At 36.8% G+C, this 24039-nt stretch overlaps 1 protein-coding gene across 1 annotated transcript; it reads left to right on the top strand.

Moving 5' to 3' along the window:
- The first annotated feature begins 19380 nt into the window (after window positions 1-19380).
- On the top strand, window positions 19381-23765 carry LOC139114251 (uncharacterized). Its single transcript, XM_070675835.1, has 5 exons — window positions 19381-19599; window positions 20717-20793; window positions 21282-21428; window positions 22105-22183; window positions 22646-23765. Exons 1-4 carry the CDS (start codon window positions 19595-19597, stop codon window positions 22179-22181), a joined length of 306 nt encoding a protein of 101 aa, XP_070531936.1. The 5' UTR covers window positions 19381-19594; the 3' UTR covers window positions 22182-22183; window positions 22646-23765.
- The last annotated feature ends 274 nt before the right edge of the window (window positions 23766-24039 follow it).

Raw genomic sequence — 24039 nt, 5'->3', positions numbered from 1 at the left:
TGTTAGATTAGTTAGTTTCTTTATTTGCTAAAAACTGAAGTCAGGCCTTTGAATAGAACGACCAAACAGTCGAACATACAGGTGGATACACGGACGGCAGAAATTACAGAGCTACTTAAACGTGATTCAAAATGAAATAGTTACCCCAGAAGAGAGCAGTTAAAGATTAAGGATTTCATCTTGCGATCTGCAAAATTACAGCAATTCACCTTGAACGGACTCTGCATAAATGGGTAAGTGGGCAGGAAATAGAAACAGACTTGCTGAAAACAATGTAACTGACAACTAAGGCAATAGTCAGCAGCCCCCTTCGGTGCTAATCCAACAATTGGGTACACGTGTACCCTGGAGAGATCGAACTACAAAACACAAGCTCTCCAATTTATCGTAAAATGAGGTATCAAAAGTCTACATTTTTTGGCCAAAAATATACTACGCAACCTTACCAGTGTCAAAAGTATGGGTCAAAAGTCTACATTTTATAAACGTTTCTTGGTCAAAGATCAAAGGAATAACAGGGTCAAAACCGCGATACATTATGTGTGTACTTTACTGTGGCAGTGCATTCCTATAGCAGGACCGTCAGATATAGGCCTTCAGACTGACAAGAAGTGAATTGTCACATGTCAGTGTAAAGGTGAAGTGCGGTTTTGTTGTTAGAGATTAACGGAGATGTACGTTTCAGAGTTAGATAAGGGTACAAGGATATACGCTAAGCTTGCATTGCCCCTGTACATGATTTGGAATCAACCTCACTCGGAAAGGGCACACAAAATCTTTCAAAATACTTTGTTGATAAAACAGTCCAAGACGTTCTTGCCGGCTTCCTGTTTTACACTTTTAAGACTGAGTACCATGATATCGATCTATCGAAATGTCACCTCTTAAAACACCGAGTGCAGTGCTTTTAACACTACAGTCGCAACATTGCAAGAAAGAAATTTGTTCATTGGTCAAAACTGCTAAACAAGTATGACATTCAAAATCAAACAGGTTTACTAATTGCATTGAACGACTTTGCATAACTTAATCACGTAGTTACATCTGTAAAAATGTGAGAAAACTTAAAAACAAAAGAAGTGAAAGTTTGAACAAACGACATCCAGGAAGGAACAAATTATTCCTTTTACGTTAATAAATATGAGCACGTTCAAGAGAAAGTAATAAGCCTCCTTTCCGCGTAAGAATGTTTGTTTGTTTGTTTTGTATCTAGGAAACCTTACACCATGATTCGTTTTGCATATCAAACACACGCCACGCAGAATTCTTTGGTTGTTAAGAAAACCATGACAAGGAGTTACCATACATGAAATGTTGCGGCCACTTGTTTACCCGGCAGAACAATATGAATACCAAACATATATGGCTAGTATACTAAATAAGGGACAGCATGGATCCGTTCATAGCGTTGTCACGCCACCACCACCCACTTTACTTTGCAACGTGTTAGACTTTTTGGTATTTTTTGTTAACTGTCTTTAAAATAAATTAACCAGTGGTTTAACGGCTCTTTTCAAAGAAAGCAGAATAATCCAGTGAATATAAACGGTGGTAATAGTAAAAAAGGTGGCTGCAACCGAGAGCTCAAACTTACAAATTGTATCATACAACACCGCTGAATCGGCAGCTTACAGGTTGTCTTTTCTGGGAGCCAAAACCACAAAATGGACAAGGTAAAACCAATGGCTGAAACAAGTTGAAAGTTGTGCGCAAGAAAGTTACAATACCGATGAAGGCATGGCTAAAAAGTAACAAACTACCTAATATAATAAACAAGATAACGCATATCGAAAGATATCGATAATAAAGGTTTACATTATAAAAGTCATATCCTAAGAAGCACCCAAGCGAGCGAGCTTTTTAATATGGACGGCACACTGCAATACACGATTGTATAGATACCAGAACACAAAAAAGTTTTGCATGTATCCGATTACACTTTATAGGATTGCTCTTTCATTTTTGCGATGTCACAGCCTCAATGATACTAAAGATAAAACTCTCACTATTACAAGCCTTGAGATTCAACACTGAGTTAAGCAACATTTTTGAGAGGAACGCAATATTAGCCATTCGCAACTGACCCTTGCCCACTTATCATGATGGATATTTTTTAATTTTTTTTATGTTCTCAAATTCCTAATGCACTTTGTTTTAAAGTGAATTACAAAACGGAAGCTTTCTTGATCGACGTGCGTGAAGATGAGAAACGGTTTTACTCGTTTTTGGTTTCTTTTTGACATTTACCTCAGTCTACATCTATGTGAAACGACGGATGAATCATTCACCCTTCAAGTTTTCTACTGGAATGGTGCTAAATCGTGCCACATGTTACTTCGTCTATCTTTGGGCAATGAATTTACCTTACCAAAGACATTTGATCACAGTATGGACTTTTTGTACCTAAAAAATTACTAAACATCCAAGTGTTTAGCTTTGATGTAATGAATATCAATCTACCGATTACATGGATTTCGTGACGATAAGACTTTTATGTTATAATGTTTTGAAATCTTTGATCTCCGAGAAACAACGCTGCTTTTGTTTGTGTTCTGAGTTATTAAGTATATCATTTCATCGGCAGTTTGTTAGGTTTTAACAAAGCGGGACTAAAGGCTAAGGCGCGCAGTACAGTTGTTCAGTGTGAAAATAGCTCACATGCTGCGAGTTACTTAGTACCGGTTATATTGTTTTGGTTTACATGCGTATTTAGTCATAGTTCGCCGCTGTAAGTTTTACGGCGATATAGAATGATTTAGTATTGTTTCAGCTTCTGTCCAGTCCACTCAGTGAACATGCGCAGGTTACAACACAGCTTCTCATGTCCGAATGCATATTTGGTCTCAAAAGAACAGGTTCAACTAATTCATTTAAGGTTTCGTTACACACAAAACAGCGTATTATGCGCAAAGTCACGTTTTTGCAAAGATTCAATTTTCATTACTATCTAAATCCAACATCTAAATACTGGTGAGGTTCATCTTTTAGCTTGGCAAGCAGTCGTAGGTTGGGTGAGAAAGAAGTGTAAGTTTATGCAAGTTCATGCAAATCATCCGATTTCCTTACTTCTTTTTCCTCCCTCCGATGGACACGTCAGAGGTTTAGATTGTTAATACTTCTGGTTCGAAGTTTATGGTAGTTTCAAAGAGCGTTGTCTATTTCTTCTGATTAAGTAAATACATCGCTTGATTAATGAACAGCTGTTCAACCATGTTATTTCAACATCGCATTTAATTTGCATCGATATTTCCTTTTGGAGAAAAAAGCCAAACAGATGATCAATGTTGTCCATAAAATGGCAGAGTCAGGATATCATTACGATGGCAACTGAAAGAAAACTTTGCTTCCATTTGTCGAATGGCCAGAACTCTGAATGGATTTGACTAGGTGTGACGTCTTTAAGAAAGAGTGCTTGCATATTCAAAACAAGAAACTTAAAAACTAGTTAAAAGGGGGCTTCCCATGATGTCCAATGAGTGATCAAATCAAATGTTTGACTGAAGATATTCTCCATTCGATCTATTTAAAGTAATGTTAATGATTCACAATGTCAGTATTCATCCGTGAAACCTGAACGTGTCTGTTCATTGACATTTTGGGTAGAATTAGACTCAGGGACAGATATTGGTACTCTCAATATTTTTCTTATTCTTTTCTACTATACAATTCGTGGGGTTTCATTTTAAAGCTCTTTGAGTAAGAAACATTTTCACCTTCTTGGTTTTTTTTACAAATTGACAGTTTTATCTCAAGAGAGTTAACATGAGGATGCCGACCATGTTGAATTTCAAATATTGATAAATGACAAGTAATTTATTTCTCTAGTACAAAACTTTGCATGGTGACCCCGATATATATTCTTGGTTTGGTAAGAGAATAGTTGGAAGTTTTATTGCGAATGGTTTGAGCAAAAGTTTAAGTGTTTACTTTCGAGGCGCATTCTATCGAAATAAAAAAAACCAACATGACGATGAAAGGCCAAAGTAACTGGAGCAACGTGTCACATCACGGGACAGCGTCCCATTAAATTTGTTTCTGTATTTTTGTGTCTGATCATCAAACTCCTAAAAAATGTATTTATCTATTACTCATTGGGATCAAAGTACGACACTCGGCATAGACGGCGACCTTTTGTTTGTGGTAGCCATACGAAAGATTCTTCCTTGGTTACCGACTTTAATCCCATGTAGACATAGTTGGTAAATATTTCTGACAGTTTTAAACATATTTATATCATATATTCATGAGTATTTAATATCTAAATTGATACCATTTAAAAAAAGTGATTTTACATTCAAAAATTAGCAGATCGTTTATGTAAATGTCTAAAGAATGACTTTGTACAGAGTCCGAGAGACACGTTAACACACAGGTCAAGCTGATTAGATAATATTTACCAGGAAAGAAAATATAACAATATTAAGATCTGATAGAACATTTAAACAAGAAATGATGACTCAAATGGTACTGTGAAACGGCACTACGACAAACCTGTGAAACCTGGAATTTAGCAAAGTTGACAGTAAATGTTATCAGTATTAACAAATCGATCACAAATTTTAAGTTGTTCGCGTTGGATCATATTCAAACATATTTACTTTTCTATTGTGATACACTGCAGCTGAGTGTTTGACTATGGCCAATAAAGACACGAAAGCTGAAATATACAACGAAATCACTTCATGCTGTCATACTGTAAACTCCTTCATCTCCTTAAACTCGGCAATATTTGTTGAGCGAATCGATAACTTTATCTCTTCATCAAAGCGTTGCTAAGAGTTTGGTGTGAAGTACAAGCATCGTGTATGCAAATAGCCTGCTAGTTGTTAGCTACCTGGCAGCAGAGATATTGTTTTGGCTTTGTATATCTATTTCGTCATGGTGAGTAATAAATATGTTTAACGGTGATGTGATTTATCATTTCGACAGCCACATACTTGAATACGTTCACGACTCCACATAACATATCGTATCGGCAGTTGAAACTTGTCCGGATTGATACATTCATCTTTGTCATTCCATGGCCAAGCTCCAACCTATTTGTCAGATCTTCTCATTGTTATCAAGCCTAGTAGATTAACACAAATGCTACAAAACTTGTCGAACCTCGCTATAATCAGGAGCATTATGGAAAGCGCGCTTTTTCGGTATACTGCTCCAGGCTCTGGAATTACCTTGATGTTTCTATTCGAAACGCACCTTTCATGTATTCTTTTAAAACACAACTTAAAACCCCTCTCTTTAGGAAGGCATACAGGGTACAACAAATCTATTTCTCACAGTGAGGAAAATGAAGTTTTTTTGTCTAACTCCATTGTGTTTTCCAATTGTGTTTTAAACGTTGAACCTTTTAGCGTGTACAATTTTGATATTTTTGCAAGACTGCTTAGTTTTATATTAGCTTGCGTGTGTGTGTGTACGTGTATGTTTATGTGTGCATGTTTGTAATGTTACTTATTATTTTTATGACAACTTTTTTGTACTTTTCTTTTATCTATAAGTTTTGTAAAGTGCATTGAGATTTTATACTATTATGTAATGCGCTATAGAAGAAATAAATATATATATAATTATAATTATTATTATTATTACTATTACTACTACTACTATTATTATTATTATTATTATTATTATTATTATTATTATTATTATTATGTAATAGAAAGGAAATTATATTTCTCGTTGATCTAAATTGATATATCCTTTGTTTTGAACGATCTATTTGACCTCATAATAATCTTTACGGCCCTGATACGGCTTTTGCGGCCCGAGGTCGTACGGCGGAAGGGCCCGAGCGTGCGAGGGCCCGTACGCCGTACGACCAAGGGCCGCAAAAGCCGTATCAGGGCCGTAAAGGTTTTATCATATACCTTATGGAATGATAAATATGTAGTTTACATAATATTCAACATTGTTTAGGAGATAAAATGCGAGCGATATCAAAATTCATCGCCATTTGTGTCAGTTTTTCATAAATACGTTGGCCGCTTCCCGTCGCGGATTGACATACATAATGACGTCATTTGTTTACATGCAGAATTCCAGAATACGAACGCGCAGAGCAACATCCATACTGTACGTGACCAACGGAGATCGAGGTTGAAATCGAGGTTTAAGAGGGACAAAAGCGTGATGTCAGTTTCTTTTAATTTACATTGAACAGGCACGCACTTAGTGTACACAGGATTTCACCAGAATTTAGAAATAAAAGCCGATGTCACCTGCGCGGCTCCACTGTCGCCACGCGCAAGTACGATCTGAGCGAGCAGACGTTTTCCTGATCTCGCACTGGCTTTCTGTACGATGGAACGTTTGCGGGTAGCAACTCGCGCAGTAACCAGATCGAGATAGTTCAGAAATGCACGCGATTGCCCATATTTGGGCACCGGGCCGGGGCGTGATATGTAAAAAAAAATGCACGGATCTGAGGGCGCTTTCTCCCATAGCTTTACACAGGCACGTGAATGTAGGTATATGATAAACGAATTCAAAGAACAACATAATTTATCAAAATATTGCCTGTCTTGTTTAATATCTCTGAAAAACTTGCGTAACCTCGATTAGTCGATTAATTAAACAACAGAGTTGCTAAGTTGAATGTCGAGGCTCTATACAATGCATTGTTTTGATGAGCACCACAACTAAAATACCTCAACGTACGCCTTATACCGTAGAGATAAATTTTAATCCAGCGGTCTAAATTGAAGGGGAGGAAATGAGCTATACAATATTGTCGTCTGTTTTTTCCAATTAATTAATACGTCACGTGATGCCTGACGAGCAGATCGATGTAATATTCAACATATTTCAACATGTTTATATAGGTACTGGTATTCCATAGTGATGATCAATCTTCTGCACAATTTGTCATATTCAGGATATCTTACAATGCCAGAGAAGACAGACTTTGTCGGAGACTCTATTCCAAAAGTCAAATGGTCTGTACTCTGAATGAGTTTGTCTGTCGCTGACCACTTTGAGAAACTTTGCCCGCATAACCACAACATTGTGTGCAAAACAAGAACCTTACAACACTACCGGAAAGAAGGTTACCGGGTTGGTTCACTAAGAGATGGTGTCAAATGCATGATGAAATCAGATGTTTGACTGTTGCTGTACACGAACAGCTTTATTGAGGTAGTGTTAATGATTCACCATACTGATAAGTACGATGCTCGCCATAAACCGAATGTTTGGTTGAAGTCAGCTGTACGAAGGATTCGAACATTGTTGTCAACTAGAATCTCTCGAAGCTGTTGTTGGTTAACATCTTTATTTCACGTTTGCACTCAGCTTTGATTTCACATCCTAAAATAATAAGCCGGTCAACTCTTATGAATGTCAAACATCATAAGGGGCAGCGAGCTGAAGACAAGGTAAAATACCTAATCAAGCCTGAAAAAAGTCAAAGGGTACTATAAAACGGTAAAAAAGTGAACAAACATGTTAATCGCGTATTATAGCTATGTTTACAAGTAGGCAGGCAGGCGGACAGGCAGGAAGAGGGACATGCTAGCCGATGGGCAAAAAAGGCCCGAATAAAGGGAGTCAATTGTGCAATACAGTAAAGTAACTGGATACATAAGGAGTAAAAAATCGTGTTGGATCGTATTCAAACTTATTGACCTTTGCATTGTGATAAATTGAAGCTGAGTATTTGACCATGCTACATAATAATAACAGGTCAGCCTAAAATCATTTCATACAATGAAATCACTTCATGCTGTCATACTAAAATAAAAATAATATTTCATCTCCTTAAACTAGGCAATTTCTGTTGAGCGAACTGATAACTTTATCTTTTCATAGCCGCTTGCTCGCCTTATCAAAACGTTACTAAAACGTAGGTGTGGAGTACAAGTATGCGAATACCTCGCAAGTTGATGGTTACCTAGAAGCAGAATACTGTTTTGGTTTTGGTATATTTATTTTGTCATAGTAAAGTAATAAAAGTATATTTACGGTGATGTGATTATTTTCAACTGCCACATAGCTGACTACGTACACAAATTCACACGACATATTGTATTGCTTATCTTGTTTGGACGTTTTGGTCATCTCACTAAAATATATGCGACTAGGTAATAAAACCAGAAATCAGCGCTACTCTGGTGAATATCTAGGCTCCGTGCATCATGCTGCCCAACGACGAAATTATCTTTGACGTGAATAGCTGAGGTATGCGGAGTGAATATACGCTGTGATTTGTGGTTCAAAAATTTTGTCCTCATGAGCGTCACCCATGTTCACTCATTTTACATTGGAGATTAACCTTACTTGTGAGTGCTATCGGCCATATGAATGGGTCAATGCAATTGCATTGATACTGCACATAGTTGACGGTAAGTAAAACGTTTTTGAGTGAATTAAAGTCCACGCATTTGAAAATGTAATCGATGGACAGTTGTGATCGGTAACTGGGTACTGCTTATCTATTCTCAATATATGAATTGCACTATATGTTTAACTTGTATTAATGTGATAGGCTTGAGACCTGAATACTATAAAGTTGTTGATTATTACTGATATTAATTGCACTATTTTAAATCTCTAGATGAGATCTACCCAGTTCAGAGGAGGCTGTGGACAACATCTACGACAGCCTTCGGAATAGCAACTCTGGTGCAACAAAGAACCTTTTAATAATTGTGTTTGGGAGCTTTTTATAGAGTCATTAGCCATTTCCATTACCGCGACACCAAGCAACTGTCAAAACATTACACAACACTGGATTCTACGATTTTTGAATAGTTTACCAAGTTTAGTCCTGATTTTGCTTCCTGCGCCTATGTTGCTCAGATAACGCTCATATTCTATTTGTCTCTTAGCCAGATTAGCTACGGAAGCATGTCTTCATTCATCACTACATTAACATTCTCATTCATCACTACATTAACATTCTCGATTTTTCGAAAAATTTACAGACTTTGTTGGTCAAATCAGGCCATGATCCGTTTTGCCGCAGCCTATCAAGTGTAAGGTTGTTTATCGCTACACTCAGCCGGCAACTTCGGAATGTTTATGCTTATCAAGATTGAATTACTCTATCTCTACACCAACAGAAGGCGCGCTTCTCTGCTTGTACCCAGTAACGCTATTTTGCAACGGCTATGAGATTGGAATCACAGGTTTTGATGTAGTTTACCGGGCGTTTATCGATCAAAGTAAACAAAGCGATTCACTGAAATAGTGCCCTGACTAACACACTCAAGGAATTCAAGCGAGCTGAGAGACCGCCGGCCTGCCTTATACTAGATAAATAATGAAGAGCAAGTGACAGCATATAGTATAGTCAATTCATTGTTCATAAAATGTACATCCGATGTTTACAAAGAGCCTGGCCTACAGACAAGTTGTAATAATCAATGCATTGTCTCAAAATGTGGGCATATTGCACTATGCCAGCCCTGTTTAAGAAGATATAATTATAGTTCTTACATGAATGTCTAAACATGCGGAACGGGGTTCACACATAATTCAACCAATCGGATGGCCTGAGGGGGAAATAACAGAAGCAGCCTGCCAACAGCATGGGCTTTGTTATTTGCTAAACACGAAGGTTCCCTATGGTTACCAGTGGTGTCATAGTTTGTTGTCCTGTCGTCTTGGCTGCATTATACCGTAGCAACCATCTAGTATAAATTGGCTGTTGGTACTGACTGTTAGCAGTTTCATTGCATTTACTGTTCCTGACACCAACGATAACATCAACAGGATGAGGTCTGTACGCTAATTTTCTTTTTCTCCTTTCGTCTCAACAGCAATAGTTGTCTACTCTGAGAACTGAATGCTCGGTAACGTGTAGAATTTACTGTTCACACTGTTAAAGAATGCTCAGAATCATAGACGTCTTTCGAAAAAATGTTGAAGGTTCTTAAAAACAAGTTTTGACAAGACAAGTTTGCATTCTTCCGTAGAATTCGCAACTAGATATCATTACTCAAACAACTTTCACGATTGTTATTTCCAGTTAACTTTAGTCCGCGTTCTTGAAATATTCTCTGCCTCAATTTAAATTCGTTTAAATTGTACATCAACAGTAGCCAAGATTATGTGAAAGTTACGGCGGTTTCTTTCTATCATTCATTTCTGTTTTCGTTCACTATAGCGAGGGTACATAAGTTTTAATATTGGAAATATCTTACTGCGACAATTGAAAAATATATTTCAGTTTGATATATTCTAATTCACAATATGTTTTCTGTTTTTTGTTTAGTTCATCACATTGACTTCGATTGCAATTTTCGTAAGATTTCTTTGAGTTTTACATTTTTTCGTCATTAGTTACCTATTTTCAGGCCACCATATGCTTTCCTTATATAAATGCTTTTCAAGGCCCCTCGAAACTTAGTCCCAACTTTTTGTTATGTCCCTTATTCTATCCTCTGGTATTTTATCCTTCTATCGAGACATTGTTTATCCTTACCATCGATAGTATTATAGATGCAGGTCATTGAATACTCCCATAAGCGGATTTTTATGTTTGAATATCATGTTACAGTGTGTCGCTTTTCAGTTTTTCGGAAACCTTCGGTCTGAACAACCGAAACCGTCCTTTTGAATATGTTATTTGTGTTATTCTGGTTTTCTCGTCAACATACCTGGCACATTCGATCTACTGTTCAGACGTTTGTCAAATTTCATTCAAAGCATTCTAAAGTGACTACGAAGACTCAAAACAAGGTTAAATGAGTGAAATCTGGCGGAACTAGATAAACCGATGCCACAGGCTATATTGGGTTGAGATAAGCATTTTGTAGCTTATGATTCGTCTCTTTTGTCGCTCTTATATTCCATCAATAACAGTTTAGCCTATGGAGGAACTTAGCTTGCAACAACAGACAAAGAAAAAAACATATGGATGCGTATGAAAACATCTGGTATTTTAGGAAACATAACTAATAATAATGACGCCAAATACGAGATTAGCTGTATATCAACAAAGAAAAAGAGCGCCAGCATTTACAAGTGCTATAGCAAATATGTGATCACTTCAAAGAATGTCATGGTGTGCACTAATGGAAGTGAGATAAAAAAGTACGTTCTAAAACGGGTGATAAGTTATTTTGTGGGATGTTCATAGTTCGGAATGGGGCTTTGAAAACTTAGGGGAAAATTATCAAAAAGAAGGGTCCCATTTTTCACTTCATTCCCGTTCATTTTCTCATCCTATTTCTACCCGCGTCCTGTACAGCCATCCTGACCCCTGTGTAGAAGGACAGATTAGTGTACATGAGAGAAAGGGTTATTAATCTGCAGTTCATTTACAAGTGGTATAGCAAATACTTGATCACTTCAAAGAGTGTCTGCACTAATGGAAGAGGGATCAAAGTTGCTATAAAGCACTATCTGTACTCCACGAGAATGAGTTTTTAGAAGCATATGCAATGTCCGTATAAAGGTCAGGATGATAATGCTATACAGAAACTGATTGATTTATAATGTTCACTTGTAATGCCTTTAAATTGATTAGGCATTTTGGTTTTTTTATTCAATATATGGCTTTACAATGACTTCTTTCTTTATTTTTTCATTGCAGTGTACGTATGTTGTAAAATGTTTATTATTCGTTGAATATACTTTTATATGATTTATTTAGTTTCATTGTTACTCAGTTACTAAGGAGTTGTGTTTCTTTAGAATGTTACTCAGATACTAAGGAGTTGTGTTTCTTTAGGATGTTACTCAGTTACTAAGGAGTTGTGTTTCTTTAGGATGTTACTCAGTTACTAAGGAGTTGTGTTTCTTTAGGATGTTACTCAGTTACTAAGGAGTTGTGTTTCTTTAGAATGTTACTCAGATACTAAGGAGTTGTGTTTCTTTAGGATGTTATAGATGTTAAATACTTCATGTTTGATTTATATTTGAGAATTTTGTCATTTTGCTGCCTTTTAATACAAAGAGTATGTGTTGACTTTTGTCATAGTAGTCTGTAGTGTGGTAGGGTGTATAAAACATGAGAACCACTTTACCAGTTTCTGTGAAACTCTGCTCGACTACCTGATGAGATGCTGTTTGTTAACCAGTCAATTACAACGAAACCTTTCATTTTCATTACAGGGGATACTTACCGATAGCTGCGTTATTGTTGTTCATTGTCATTTTCACGTTGGTGAAGCCAAGTAATTCACAGGGAAACGGTAAGAATACAAGTTAGTCTTGCACTGTCTGTACAACACGACAACATTCCACAACTGCGCCATTTAATATTCAGATGAAATGATTTCACTTCTCATAGAGAAGTTGACACACAAGACACAAAATATGCAAGATGTAAATCATTATAATCAGAAAACTTTCATCTTCCCTAAGTCAGCATCAACATCACGTCCTGTCTATGAAATTGAATAAGGGGAATATCAATTTCTCACATTCCTGGCCGCTGGGAGTGCGGGATCGACAGTGTGGGAAAAATCGATCCCACACTCTCAGAAACCGTCCCACACTCTGCAGTAAATATTACACGAGCTCTGATTGGATGATAAACAGTCTGTTTTGTTCCACGCGCAAAATGTTATCCAATGGCACGACGAGTAACACATGGACTAGAACTACAAAGTAAGCAGGTCAAAGTACAGTGGCAGACGACAGAGTTGTCACGATTTTTGATAATATTGTACGTGTCCAATATGAATTTAACGCATTTTGTGGTCATGTGAGAAAAAGAATTTCACACACCAAGGATCTGGGATCAGATTTCTCACACTCGTTGGGGATATTTTGTCTCACACTCGCCTGCGGCTCGTGTGAGACAAAATATCCCCAACTCGTGTGAGAAATCTGATCCCAGTCCTTGGGGGTGTGAGATTCTATTAATCTCTACATGGTGTCAAAGTTTTCATATATTGATGGCACGTATGTTGCAAGCGAAATTATCCCTGTCATCATCATTGACTTTATTCCGTAGAGAACAGAGTGCTTTGCATAAATTAATTGAACGAATACAAATTAAGATAAAACGATAGCTTGACATTCAATTTTTGACAATACAGATCGCTCTCTCGAGTGTCTATGCTTAATGTTATGCAGTTATTCATATTGTTTTTCATTCTCTTCAACTGCAGACACTACAATGGCTACTGGGCCAACTGATCCAGATAACCCTACAGGGCCACCAGGCGGTTCTACAATCGGACCTGTTAATCCAACTAATTCAACCGGTAGAGCAAGAATTGCTATTGGTTTATTTTTTTCGTACACAGTGGCAAGCGATGAGGACCATTTCAACATGGTCATGGAATGGTCATTTTAAAATAGCTATTTATGCTTTTACATCTTATCAGACGGATATAAACCACCAGGATTTTTACTGCGTAACTGCCAACCCTATTGAATTTAATCCGAACGGAATAGCAACCATGATATAATTCGAAAACAAATGTTGTGTTATGTTTTTCTCATTTAATATCCTACAAAAAACAAGGTAATTAGGTCATTACAGGTTACAAAACGGGCCATTTGGACCATTTTAGTAGACATGATTGGAACTATTTTTGAAATTCACAATTATGTTATATGTTAATATGTTAGCTTGATTACATAACTTTCGGCATCAAAATAATTGACTTTAATTGTATATTTAATAGCTAAACTATGAAAATGTATGAGATAATATGTTAAAGAAGAAATCGGTTTATGAGGATGGTGTGTTTCTAAAATTTTAGTCCGAAATGGACGGAACTTAAGAAGTCTCATAAGTACAAAATTGGAAAATTCTATTCAATCAAAATATCAAATAGGAAAAATTTACCCCGCGAAAAGAGTATGACCAAACAATATTATCAGAATAACACTTTTTCGAATTTTTGTATTATAGAATCTTCTTCAACTGGGTTATTGAGTTCACTGGTACTTACATTGGTCTTGGTGTTTCTGTCCATGGCCGCATTCTAAAGGTAAGATTTTGGAGGTCACCTCGTTTGGCATTTGGAGTTTATTAAATCACAGGCAGGGCTAACAAAAGAGAAACTCATCAACTGAAGACTTCAGAAAGGAGTTGTCTGACCTTTACCTTATTTTGACCATTCGTGATTTAATAACAGTAGCTTGGATCTACTACTTTTGGTATTTGACCTTCTCTTGTAGTCAACATTACGTTCTATGCAATAGCTACAGCGAATTAGGCCTCTTTACTTTTGCATTCCTGTATCTTCCATCTACATTTTAACTGTCATGTGAAGGGAAAGATTTGCAATCCAACATTGTGACAGGGATCTCCAGGAAATGCAACTGTTTAAGTATGTGTTATCAAAGTATACTTGTAACACTCTGTGTGATATTTCTCGTAGGTTTTCTTGGGAGCACATGCGATGACTGATCTTCGTGATCTGAGTGTGGGAAAAGACACCCTCTTTAACAGTTGACAATAACCAACTGCTTGCCAGTTTTCCGATGCTGTTCCTATAACAGGTTCTTGAAGAAAATTTACATATGTTGGATAAAAATGACAATTTTATCAACAGTCACTGTAAATACACTTTACAAATCATGTGCAATGGATTTCAAATTTTGTATACAGTTACATATCTCAGACATCCGGAACATCTTCGGGACTATTTTCAGATAATTGCAGGAGGGGAATCGTAATTTTAATTTGTTGGAAATAGTATGTCTCATTTCACATAAGAAAATACATTGGACACATTATATTAATATTTCCATTTAGTTATAAAACGATGTGTTTTATAACAATAAGGAAAGAGAAAATGGAGTTATCCCTCACTCTTATCCCCAGTCAATTATCATAAAATAGTCTTCATTGTGTTGTCGTTTGCATGAGAGGCAGAAAGACGGAAGGCAATAATTCTTCTTTGAGATTGTTATTTTTATCATGAAAATGATGACATCAACATTTATGATGACTAGTGCACGGACATGAAGGTACTATAGATGAGATTAGAGAAACAGTTTACTCTTTTCTACGACTCTGTACTGGATTCTGCGTACCGGTAGATATATGCAAGTATTTAATTTGCGCCACTGTTGCCGTCATCATGGCATTAACATACTGAAGTAGCATGTGCAATTTTGCTTCTGAAGTTTGAGATCAAAGAGAAGAGGGTGCCATTATAAACCGAAGCGTTCATTTGTGCGTAATGTAGATATTTGTCTACTGCAAGTGTGTACAATAAAATAATATGTGTTCAATTTTTGCAATAACTGATGTGTCATTATTGTCGTCAAAACAGCGGTTTCTTTCGATTATGAGTGTAATGAGCGTTTATTCTCGGCAACTCCATGCTTTCCCCGGCTTGTGTAGGGTGCATAAAACAAAGGTGAATAGCGCCACGACACATATGCAGGAAAGTTAAAGCATCAGCTTAGTCGGCTTAACATTCCGATTTCAAGCAATACATGCGGAGAATAAGTTAAGTGTTCGAATAAAGGTTACATGTTGTAGAGGTATTTCGCCTTAGTGTGTGTTTTTGTGTGTGTGTCTTTCTATGTAAACTTTTCTCACATAATACTCGTTAAATTACACTAAGATTAGCTATACAGATGCTAGATGCATCGTTTAGAGGGGTTGAAACCTCTTCCGTTCTAGGCCTGTATGTCTAGACGTTATGGAGACAGAAATTGTCTTGCATCGTTGGCCTGCTGAAATACAATTCCATATCATTGAATGGAAGGTTATCTATTCATGGTGGAGAATCCATGCAGCATGTCAATGTATATATAGCCTAGCATTGATTAAGAGAAACCAATTAAGTGTTCTCTACCATATACAGGCATTCCTTCAAAGAAACACTGCCTAAATCGCCGCAATGCCAATAGGTTTCAGACCCAGAGAAAATGAAATTGTGGTTTCATTAAGTTGATTACCATATTCAAGTTTCATGGCCGAGAGACAAATTCAGTGTTCATCCTGAAAACGCCTATGGAAAATTTATGCAGCCTGAATTCTTGCTGTTTGTGCTGCCATCTTTTTGGCTTTTGCTTTTGCTTTCGTCAAAAGCTCAATTTATCCTATCTTGCTGTCGATGTTTGAAGAATATTTGCAATTTTCTTCCTTCTGTCGCATTGAATCACACAGGTGCAATTCATTTATTGCTGACACCAATCAAAACGGTATCTTCTGTTTGAATCATATGTACCAATTACAGTCTATGAGAAGTTTGAATTGCTCATCCCATTCAGCGTGTTTGTCTCATTTCTAGATAACTTGTAATGGTCGGTGAATCGGCTTTATTTTGACAAAGTGGTGATATCGCTGGACAAGGTCCTTGGAACAGTGTTATGTTTGGTGTACTCTGTTTATGGGACATGTAATTATACTTGTCGGTGTCCATGGTTTTATGTAGATTTTAGAAATTTATGATCGGACAGTACGTATTATTGAGATTTATTTGCATTGTAAGCTTTGAGTGCCACAAATAACCTCATTTTAAGGGTTTCCTAGAGGGACACTCATAACGAGATAAAAGAGGGTTTTCCTGAAAAGCTCATATAGTCCACATCTGGTCACCATTCTTTGCCATCATAATCCATCTAACTTCCGATGTTATAAGTAAATGAATGCATTTATACAACGTGTATTAAGGAGTTTGTTCGTGTGTAATTGCAACCAATCTTCAACATCGGTCATTACACCTATCGAGACTCGCAGTTTGAGTCGACAAAGTAAACGTATATAGTCCAACCTTGTGTTACATGGAGGCACCATTCTGACTGTCCGTGCAGCTTTCTTAGTTAGTGACTGCATGCATTATTTAAAGCGCTACCATAGTACCTCTGCTAAGAAATCCAAAGAAAGCATTTGAATGCACGTTGATATCTTGCACATGGCGCTCGTTGCAGTGGGTAGATTATGGTTGGTGCCGCTTTAATCGGTTACTTTGCATTCTGAAATGCCATTCGAATTCAAGACAGCACACAGTCAAATTTTGGTGTGCGCTTTTACAATGCAATCTGATCGATCGGTCGATATCGACAGTCTGGAAGGCTCCTCTTTCATACACAAAATATGTGTATTGTTCATTATAATTTAAAATTTTGATGGCCATACTCACAAACTACGACTGACTTAACTCTAATGTGACTTATGGTGACATCGAAATGACATCGTCAATAGGTCGTCAAAAGTACAGACAGATCACGAGGGTGCTGGTGAATATTCATTTTTCATGTGGGTGTAAGGACGGTTGCCCCTTGACATTATCATTAAGAATTTTCATTCCACCAGTTGGGACTAGAGTAGGGTTCGGATTTGCGTCGGGTAGTTAAATGAAAATTTCTAGCGTGTGACTATTCATCGAAGTTGTTAATCCTGGTATTTTCAATACAATACTGAGATTCTTTCACATCTACCCGGAATTGGCTTCCACGCCATGCTAATTTAAACGATGATTGAATACATTTTATCCAGATTTGGAATAAAAAAACTGAGAGACTGACAAGAAACGCAACAAAGTCAGGTACAAGTTTAAGCCTGAGATAAATAGAGAAAAGGAGGAGAGGTAGAGAGAGAGTGTGAGAACCTACATTTATCTTTGACCCTGATGCTATCAAAGCAAAAGATTGACAGATACACAGGGTGTAACTATAAATCATACATCTATGGAAAGCAAGAGTTAAATCAAGATTAGTTTGTATAAGTTGTGACGCACAATGTCTAGTGCTATATTTAGTAATCGACACTTTAAATGACGTTATTATCTTCGTGAATCTATCCTGCTTGTCCAAGTCGCGATTCAGGAACACATAGCGCCCCCAGTGTTAAAAACTGTCAAACTTAGGGGTCATTGATAATGAATGCAAATCTTTTCTACGTTAAGGCTGCAACTTAATTCATGTACAATGGTAAACTTTGGTACACATATGACACAGTGAAATGTTGCGGTTTCCACTTCTACAAGTCTGCAATGACTATGTTGGAAATTTTTGCCGATATGATGATTTGACTACTGAACCCTTACTCCCATCCCCGGATATACTGTAGCACGAACCCTTTTGTTTGTGTTTTTTTATTAAACTTTCTCACACAGTTTGAAATGATGAGAAGTTGTCAACTCGTAAGCGATTTTGTCAAGGAAAACTCTGCCTTTCATTATAAAACGTTTAAACACATTTTCAGGACAATTCTAACGCGATGTAAATACCTTATTGTGCAGTCTAAAGTTTAATTTGTTAATATGTTATGGCTGTCGAGTTTTAAGTTGATAAATGATGTAAACTTCACATTAAAGAGGAACTAATTTCTTAGAGATCCTCTCATGCCATCATCTCTTCGATCGATTTTTGACCTGTGAATCATAGGCTTATTTTTAAGCCACGTTTTGTGTTTAATTAGTTGCAAATGTCAAATTGACAAAGGTTGCCAACACGACTATGAAAAGGACGTTGCTAACAATTCTTTGTGACTCCGACCACGACGAAGCTCCTAAAAACGCATTTATTCCGCTCAGGTATGTCACCAGGTAATACGAAATACAGCATTGGAAATTGCTGTCAAGGTTACTTATATCCAGATGAAAAATTTAAGTTTAACAATGTAGCATAACCACACTTACAAAACTATAACATGAGATTTACACATACTGATTTCGCTCTGATACAGTGTAACAGTGACTGGACATGCGGTCAAAGTCAAACCATCATGAAACGAACTCAAACAAGCAAAAAGTGAGGTCGCAAGGCCTGTAGATAATGTCATTACATGAGATTCACGCGCTTATCGGAAACTCGATGGTGCGAAACAACGACATGACAGTGTGCTTCATGTTCTTTGCGTCGGTCTCGAAAGACTTGGCAATGAAGCCAAAGTAATTACACAGGAACCAGTGTAGCAGAGCATCGTGTCTTCTAACAGCTTTATGAGCTCTTGTTTTACATGCTGTGTAGATCATGACGATTCTCCACATAGCTATGTAAACTGCTGTAATAGTGATCCTTGAATCTTTCGGTGGGAATGTTGTCCATTTTTAAAACTGAAAAACATCTGTGTTAAAACATAAATCGTTTTGCCTCTGCAACTGAAACGATTAATCGAATATAAGTTCATGTTTAAGTGACAGAACACGTAGAATACGATTCTGATATTGTTTACTAAGCATTTAAAGTAAACGACCCAATTCACTGAAATTGTTCCTGACTAACACATTAGGAATTTGCGCGAGCTCAGAGACCACCGACTAATCTTATACTACATAATATAAATCTAGCGACAGCATAACATTCTAATTTCATTGTACATAAAATTTAAAACCGATGTTCATAAAAAAGCGTGGTCTACAGACAATTGGTAATAGTCAGTACATTTTTTCGAAATATGAGCATTATGCAATACGCCTGTTTTTTATTATAGTTCTTACTTGAACGTCATAACAATGCGGAACATGGTTAACAAATCTCTCGTCCAATATTCAACCAATCAGGTGACCTGAGAGAGAAATAATAAAGGGACCAGTCAACAACGTCTGGTTTGTTCCTAAACACGAAGGTTTCCTATGGTTACCGCTTGTACTATTGTTTGTTGTCCTGTCGTCTTAGCTTCAGTATATCATAGCAACCAACTAGTATAAAATGGCTGTTAGTACTGGTCGGTGGTAGTTCCATCACAATTACGGTTCCTGACACCTACGATAACATCATCAGGATGAGGTCTGTACACCAATTGTCTTTTTTCCTTTCCTCTCAACAGCATTCAGTGAACGACGGCGTCTACTTTGAAGTTACTAAAAATAACAAATTTTGACAAGACAAGTTTATAGTGTAGCATATCATTCTCAACTTGCCATCGTCACTCCAAGCGATTTTTAAAATTGCTCTAACCATTTAGCTTAAGTATGCGTTCTTGTAATATATGTCTCTGCCTCACTTTAAATTGGTTTAAATTCTATATCAACAATAGCCTAGATTATGTGGAAGTTATCGCAGTTTCTTTCTATCATTTATTGTTGTTTTCGTTCACTTTACCGACAGTACATAAAATTTAAAATTGGTAATTTCTTACTGCGACCCTTGCAATATAGATTTGAGTGTGATCTATTTGTAATTCAAACAATGTTTCCTGTTTTTTTCGTGTTAAATTCATCCAAGTGACTCTAATTGTAATTTTCGCTTATGTCTTTGAGGTTTACGTTTTTGTAATTAATTAGTGATGGATTTTTACAGGCAAAGTCATACTTCCCTTATAGAAAAGCCTTTGAAGGCCTCTTGAACTAAGTTATCTCAGTCCCAAACTTTTGTTTTACCACCCATTCTAATATATCCTCTGGCATTTTAACTTCTATCAAGATAGTGTTTCTCTTTATCATTGATAGCGTTATTGTTGCCTGCCATTGAATACTCTTATAAGCGGACTTGTATGTTTGAATATCATACAATAGTGTGATAATAGAGTGCCGTTTTCCAGTTTCCGGAAACACTTGGTACATACAACCGAAAGCGTCCACATATTTTTATAATTTAATAAATTTAAAAAATTATGCGACAGCAGTACCATCTGGCTCTATTTCCCTTGGCGAAATCGTGGTCATATACGGTAGCACTAACCAATAATACTTCCGAGCCTGTATATCTGTACAACACTTCACTATTGCACGCAATTCCAGATATACATAGGAGAAATATGCCATTCTCATCAGATGTCCTGTGGAGTGGTAGAGGATTTGAAGCATAAGAAAGAACCACTTTTCGTGAAACCCTGCTCGGCTATCTGATGCGATGTTGTAGGCTACTCAGTCAATAACAACGAAAACATTTGTTTCCTTTACAGGGGATACTTACAGATAGCTGCGTTGTTCATTGTCGCTTTCACGTTGGTGAAGCCCAGTAATTCACATTCAACAGACGGTAAGAATACAAGTTTCCGTCTCTACACACCAGCATCCTATAGACATTCTACAACTACGCCATTGGATGTTCAGATACGATAATTCCCGCCTTCATAAAGAAGTTGACACGAAAGACACAAAAGATGCAAGTCGTAAATCATTATAGTCAGAAACCTGTTACACCTCTGCTAAGTCAGTATCAACATCACGCCCTCTGTCTATAAAGTAAAGAAAATGAAAAAAAATTAATGTCCCTAAATGGTGTCAAAGTCATCATATATTGACGGCTAGTTTGTTGCAAGTGAAATTATTCCTTTGATCATAACCAATTTTACTCCATAGTGGAGGGGGTGGTTTGCATAACGCATTAGTTGAACGAACACGAACACAAAACTAAGATAAAAGGATAGCTTGACATTCAATGTTTGTTAATACCGATCGTTCTCTCTAGTGTCTATGGTTAATGTTATGCAATTGTTCATATTTTCTTATTCTCTTCAACTGCAGACACTACTCTGCCTATCGAGCCAACTGAAGAAAATGACCCTACAGGGCCACCAGATGGTCCGGCTACCGGGCCAACTGAAGGAAATGACCCTCCTGGGATACCAGGCGGTTCGACCATCGGACCTGTTAATCCAACTAATTCAACCGGTAGAGCACTTATGGCTATTGAAACATTATTTCCGGACACAGTGGCTAACGATTAACACCATATGACATGCCAACAGACTGGTCATTTTACGACCCCAAAATGACCTTACATGCTTTTTTATTTATCAGACGGGTATAAACCGCCAAGTTTTTGATACTGCGTAACTGCTAACCTTATTCAATTAAATCTCAACAGAATTGCAACAATTACATATTTCCAAGCCAATGTTGTATTTTCACTGTGAAAACCATGTATTTCTAATTCGATATCTTACAAAAATAAGGCAATAATCATTACAAAATGTTGTGAAAGGGCCACCGGGACAGTTTTAGTATACAGATAGAACTATATTTGAATAATGTAAAAGAATTATGTTTGTTGGTTTAAAGTTCTTTTGGCAAAAAAAGTTATCATTGCCATTTACCTTCTCACTCAATTGCTAATATATGAAGATTTATGAGATTAATATATCAACAAGGAATCACTTTAATCGGCTGGTGCGTTCCTAAAATCTAGTCTGATTTGAACAAAACAATGAACTCTTTCGATCATCAAATCACAGTACGTACAAAATGCAATACAATCACGATCTCAAAGAGCTAAAATGTACTCCGCAAAAAGAGATTGGTCGTAAAATATTATTACAATAACGTCTTTTCGAATTTTGTTTCATAGAATCTTCTTCAACTGGGTTATTGTGTTCATTAGTACTCTCAGTGCTCTTGGCGTTACTGTCCATGGCTTTAATCTAGAGGTAAGATTTTAGAGGCCATCTTGTTTGGTATTTAGAGTTTATCACAGAACAGGGTCAGCAAAAGAGACACTCGACAGCTGAAGACGTCTGACAATATAATTGACCGACCTTTAAGCCATATTGCCACCAATCGCTTTCACACTTACGTCTACTTTTCCAATTGACAATTCAAATGCCAATGGTAGCTTGGATCCACTACTTTAGATATTTGACCTTGTCGTGTAGTCGACGTTGCGTTCTATGCAATAGCTACAGTCATTTATTTACTTTTGCACTCTAGTACCTTCCATCTGCATTTTCGACTGTCTATCGCATCAAAGGAAAACTAAACACGAACGAGTTTCCCGCATCCCATTATTGACTTTCCTGTTCAACAATTTAACAAGACCCTCCAGAAAGTGAAACTGTTTAAGTATCTGTAACAAAAGACAAGTGTAACACTAAATGTGATCCTTCTCCTAGGTTTCCTTGGGAATACGGGCAATACCTTATCTGCTTGCGCTAAGAGTGTGGAAAAGGACGCCTTCCTTATAAACGACCGTAACCAGCTACTACCTGTTGTCCGATGCTTTTTTTTCCTTTACAAGTTCTTGCAGAAAGCTTGCATGTGTTTGATAAAATGACAATTTTATCAACAGTCACTGTAAATAGTCTTGGAACTAATTTAGAATAATTGGACAGTGAAGTAATGGGTATTTAATCTACAAATGTAAGTTTTATCTGCTATTCTCTCTAACTACATGTTTTTATTAGTAATTTGTAATATTGTAACATTCAGCTATATGCCAATTAATACTTTTCAGAAATTTGAAAAAAATACGAAGATCCAATTATCCTAAATTAGTTCCATTCGTGTAACTTCTAAAAACTAAGTGCAAAGGATTTTAAATTTTGCATACAATGATACATCGAAGACATCTTCAACATCTTCACGACTGTTCTCAGTTAATTGGAGAGGAATCGTCATTCAATTTCTTAAGAATAGTATGTCTCATTGCCCATGAAAAATACATTGAACACTTTATTTTAGTATTTTCATGCACTTGTAAAGGAATTCGTAATGAAGAAAGAGAAAATGTAGATTTCCATCACTCTTATCCCCAATTATCATAAAATAGTCTTGATTGTGTTATCGAAAACGCACTTATGATTTGCATCGGTCAAATCCAGCCACTGACCGACAGAAAATCAGAGACAGAAAGACCAAGAAACTAATTCTTCTTTTGGATTATTGTTTTCTTCATGAAAATGATGACATCAACATTTATGATAACAAGCACACGGACATGAAGGTACTATAGATGAGATTGGAGAATCAGCTTAACTCTTTTCTATGACTCTGTACTGGATTCTGTGTGCCAGTAGATATGCAGATATTTGATTTGCGTCACCGTTGACGTCATCAAGGCATTTACATACTGAAGTACCATATGCAGTTTTGCTTCTGTATTTTGAACTTTCAGACCAAAAAAGGTAGCAGTGTTTCATTCCATAAGGTGCCACTGCATTCCTATTCATACATTTGTATGTCATTGAACCTTTTGTCTACTGCAAAAAGTACAATAAAATAGTGTGTGTTGAAGTTTTGTCTTGAATAATATTTCACTATTCTTGGTTGAATAGCGGTTTGTATCTATTATGAGCGTAAGGAGTGTATATTCTCAGCTGGCGAGCAATTGCATGCTTGTTCCCCGGCTCGTGAAAGTCAAAACACTTAAAGTGAATGACGCCATGATAAATTGTCAAATAGTCACATTTCGGTGTCCGCACTTAAAATTCAATATGATGGAACTGTCCTACCTCCTGTCAATATCTAGTGAGCTCCTCTCATATACACTGTAAAAACTCTTGTGTTG

This window comes from Ptychodera flava, chromosome 16 (assembly GCF_041260155.1).
Source record: "Ptychodera flava strain L36383 chromosome 16, AS_Pfla_20210202, whole genome shotgun sequence".
Taxonomy (NCBI): Eukaryota; Metazoa; Hemichordata; class Enteropneusta; family Ptychoderidae; genus Ptychodera; species Ptychodera flava.
Note: the sequence above shows the minus strand (reverse complement) of the source record. Positions and strands in the feature narration are given on the sequence as shown.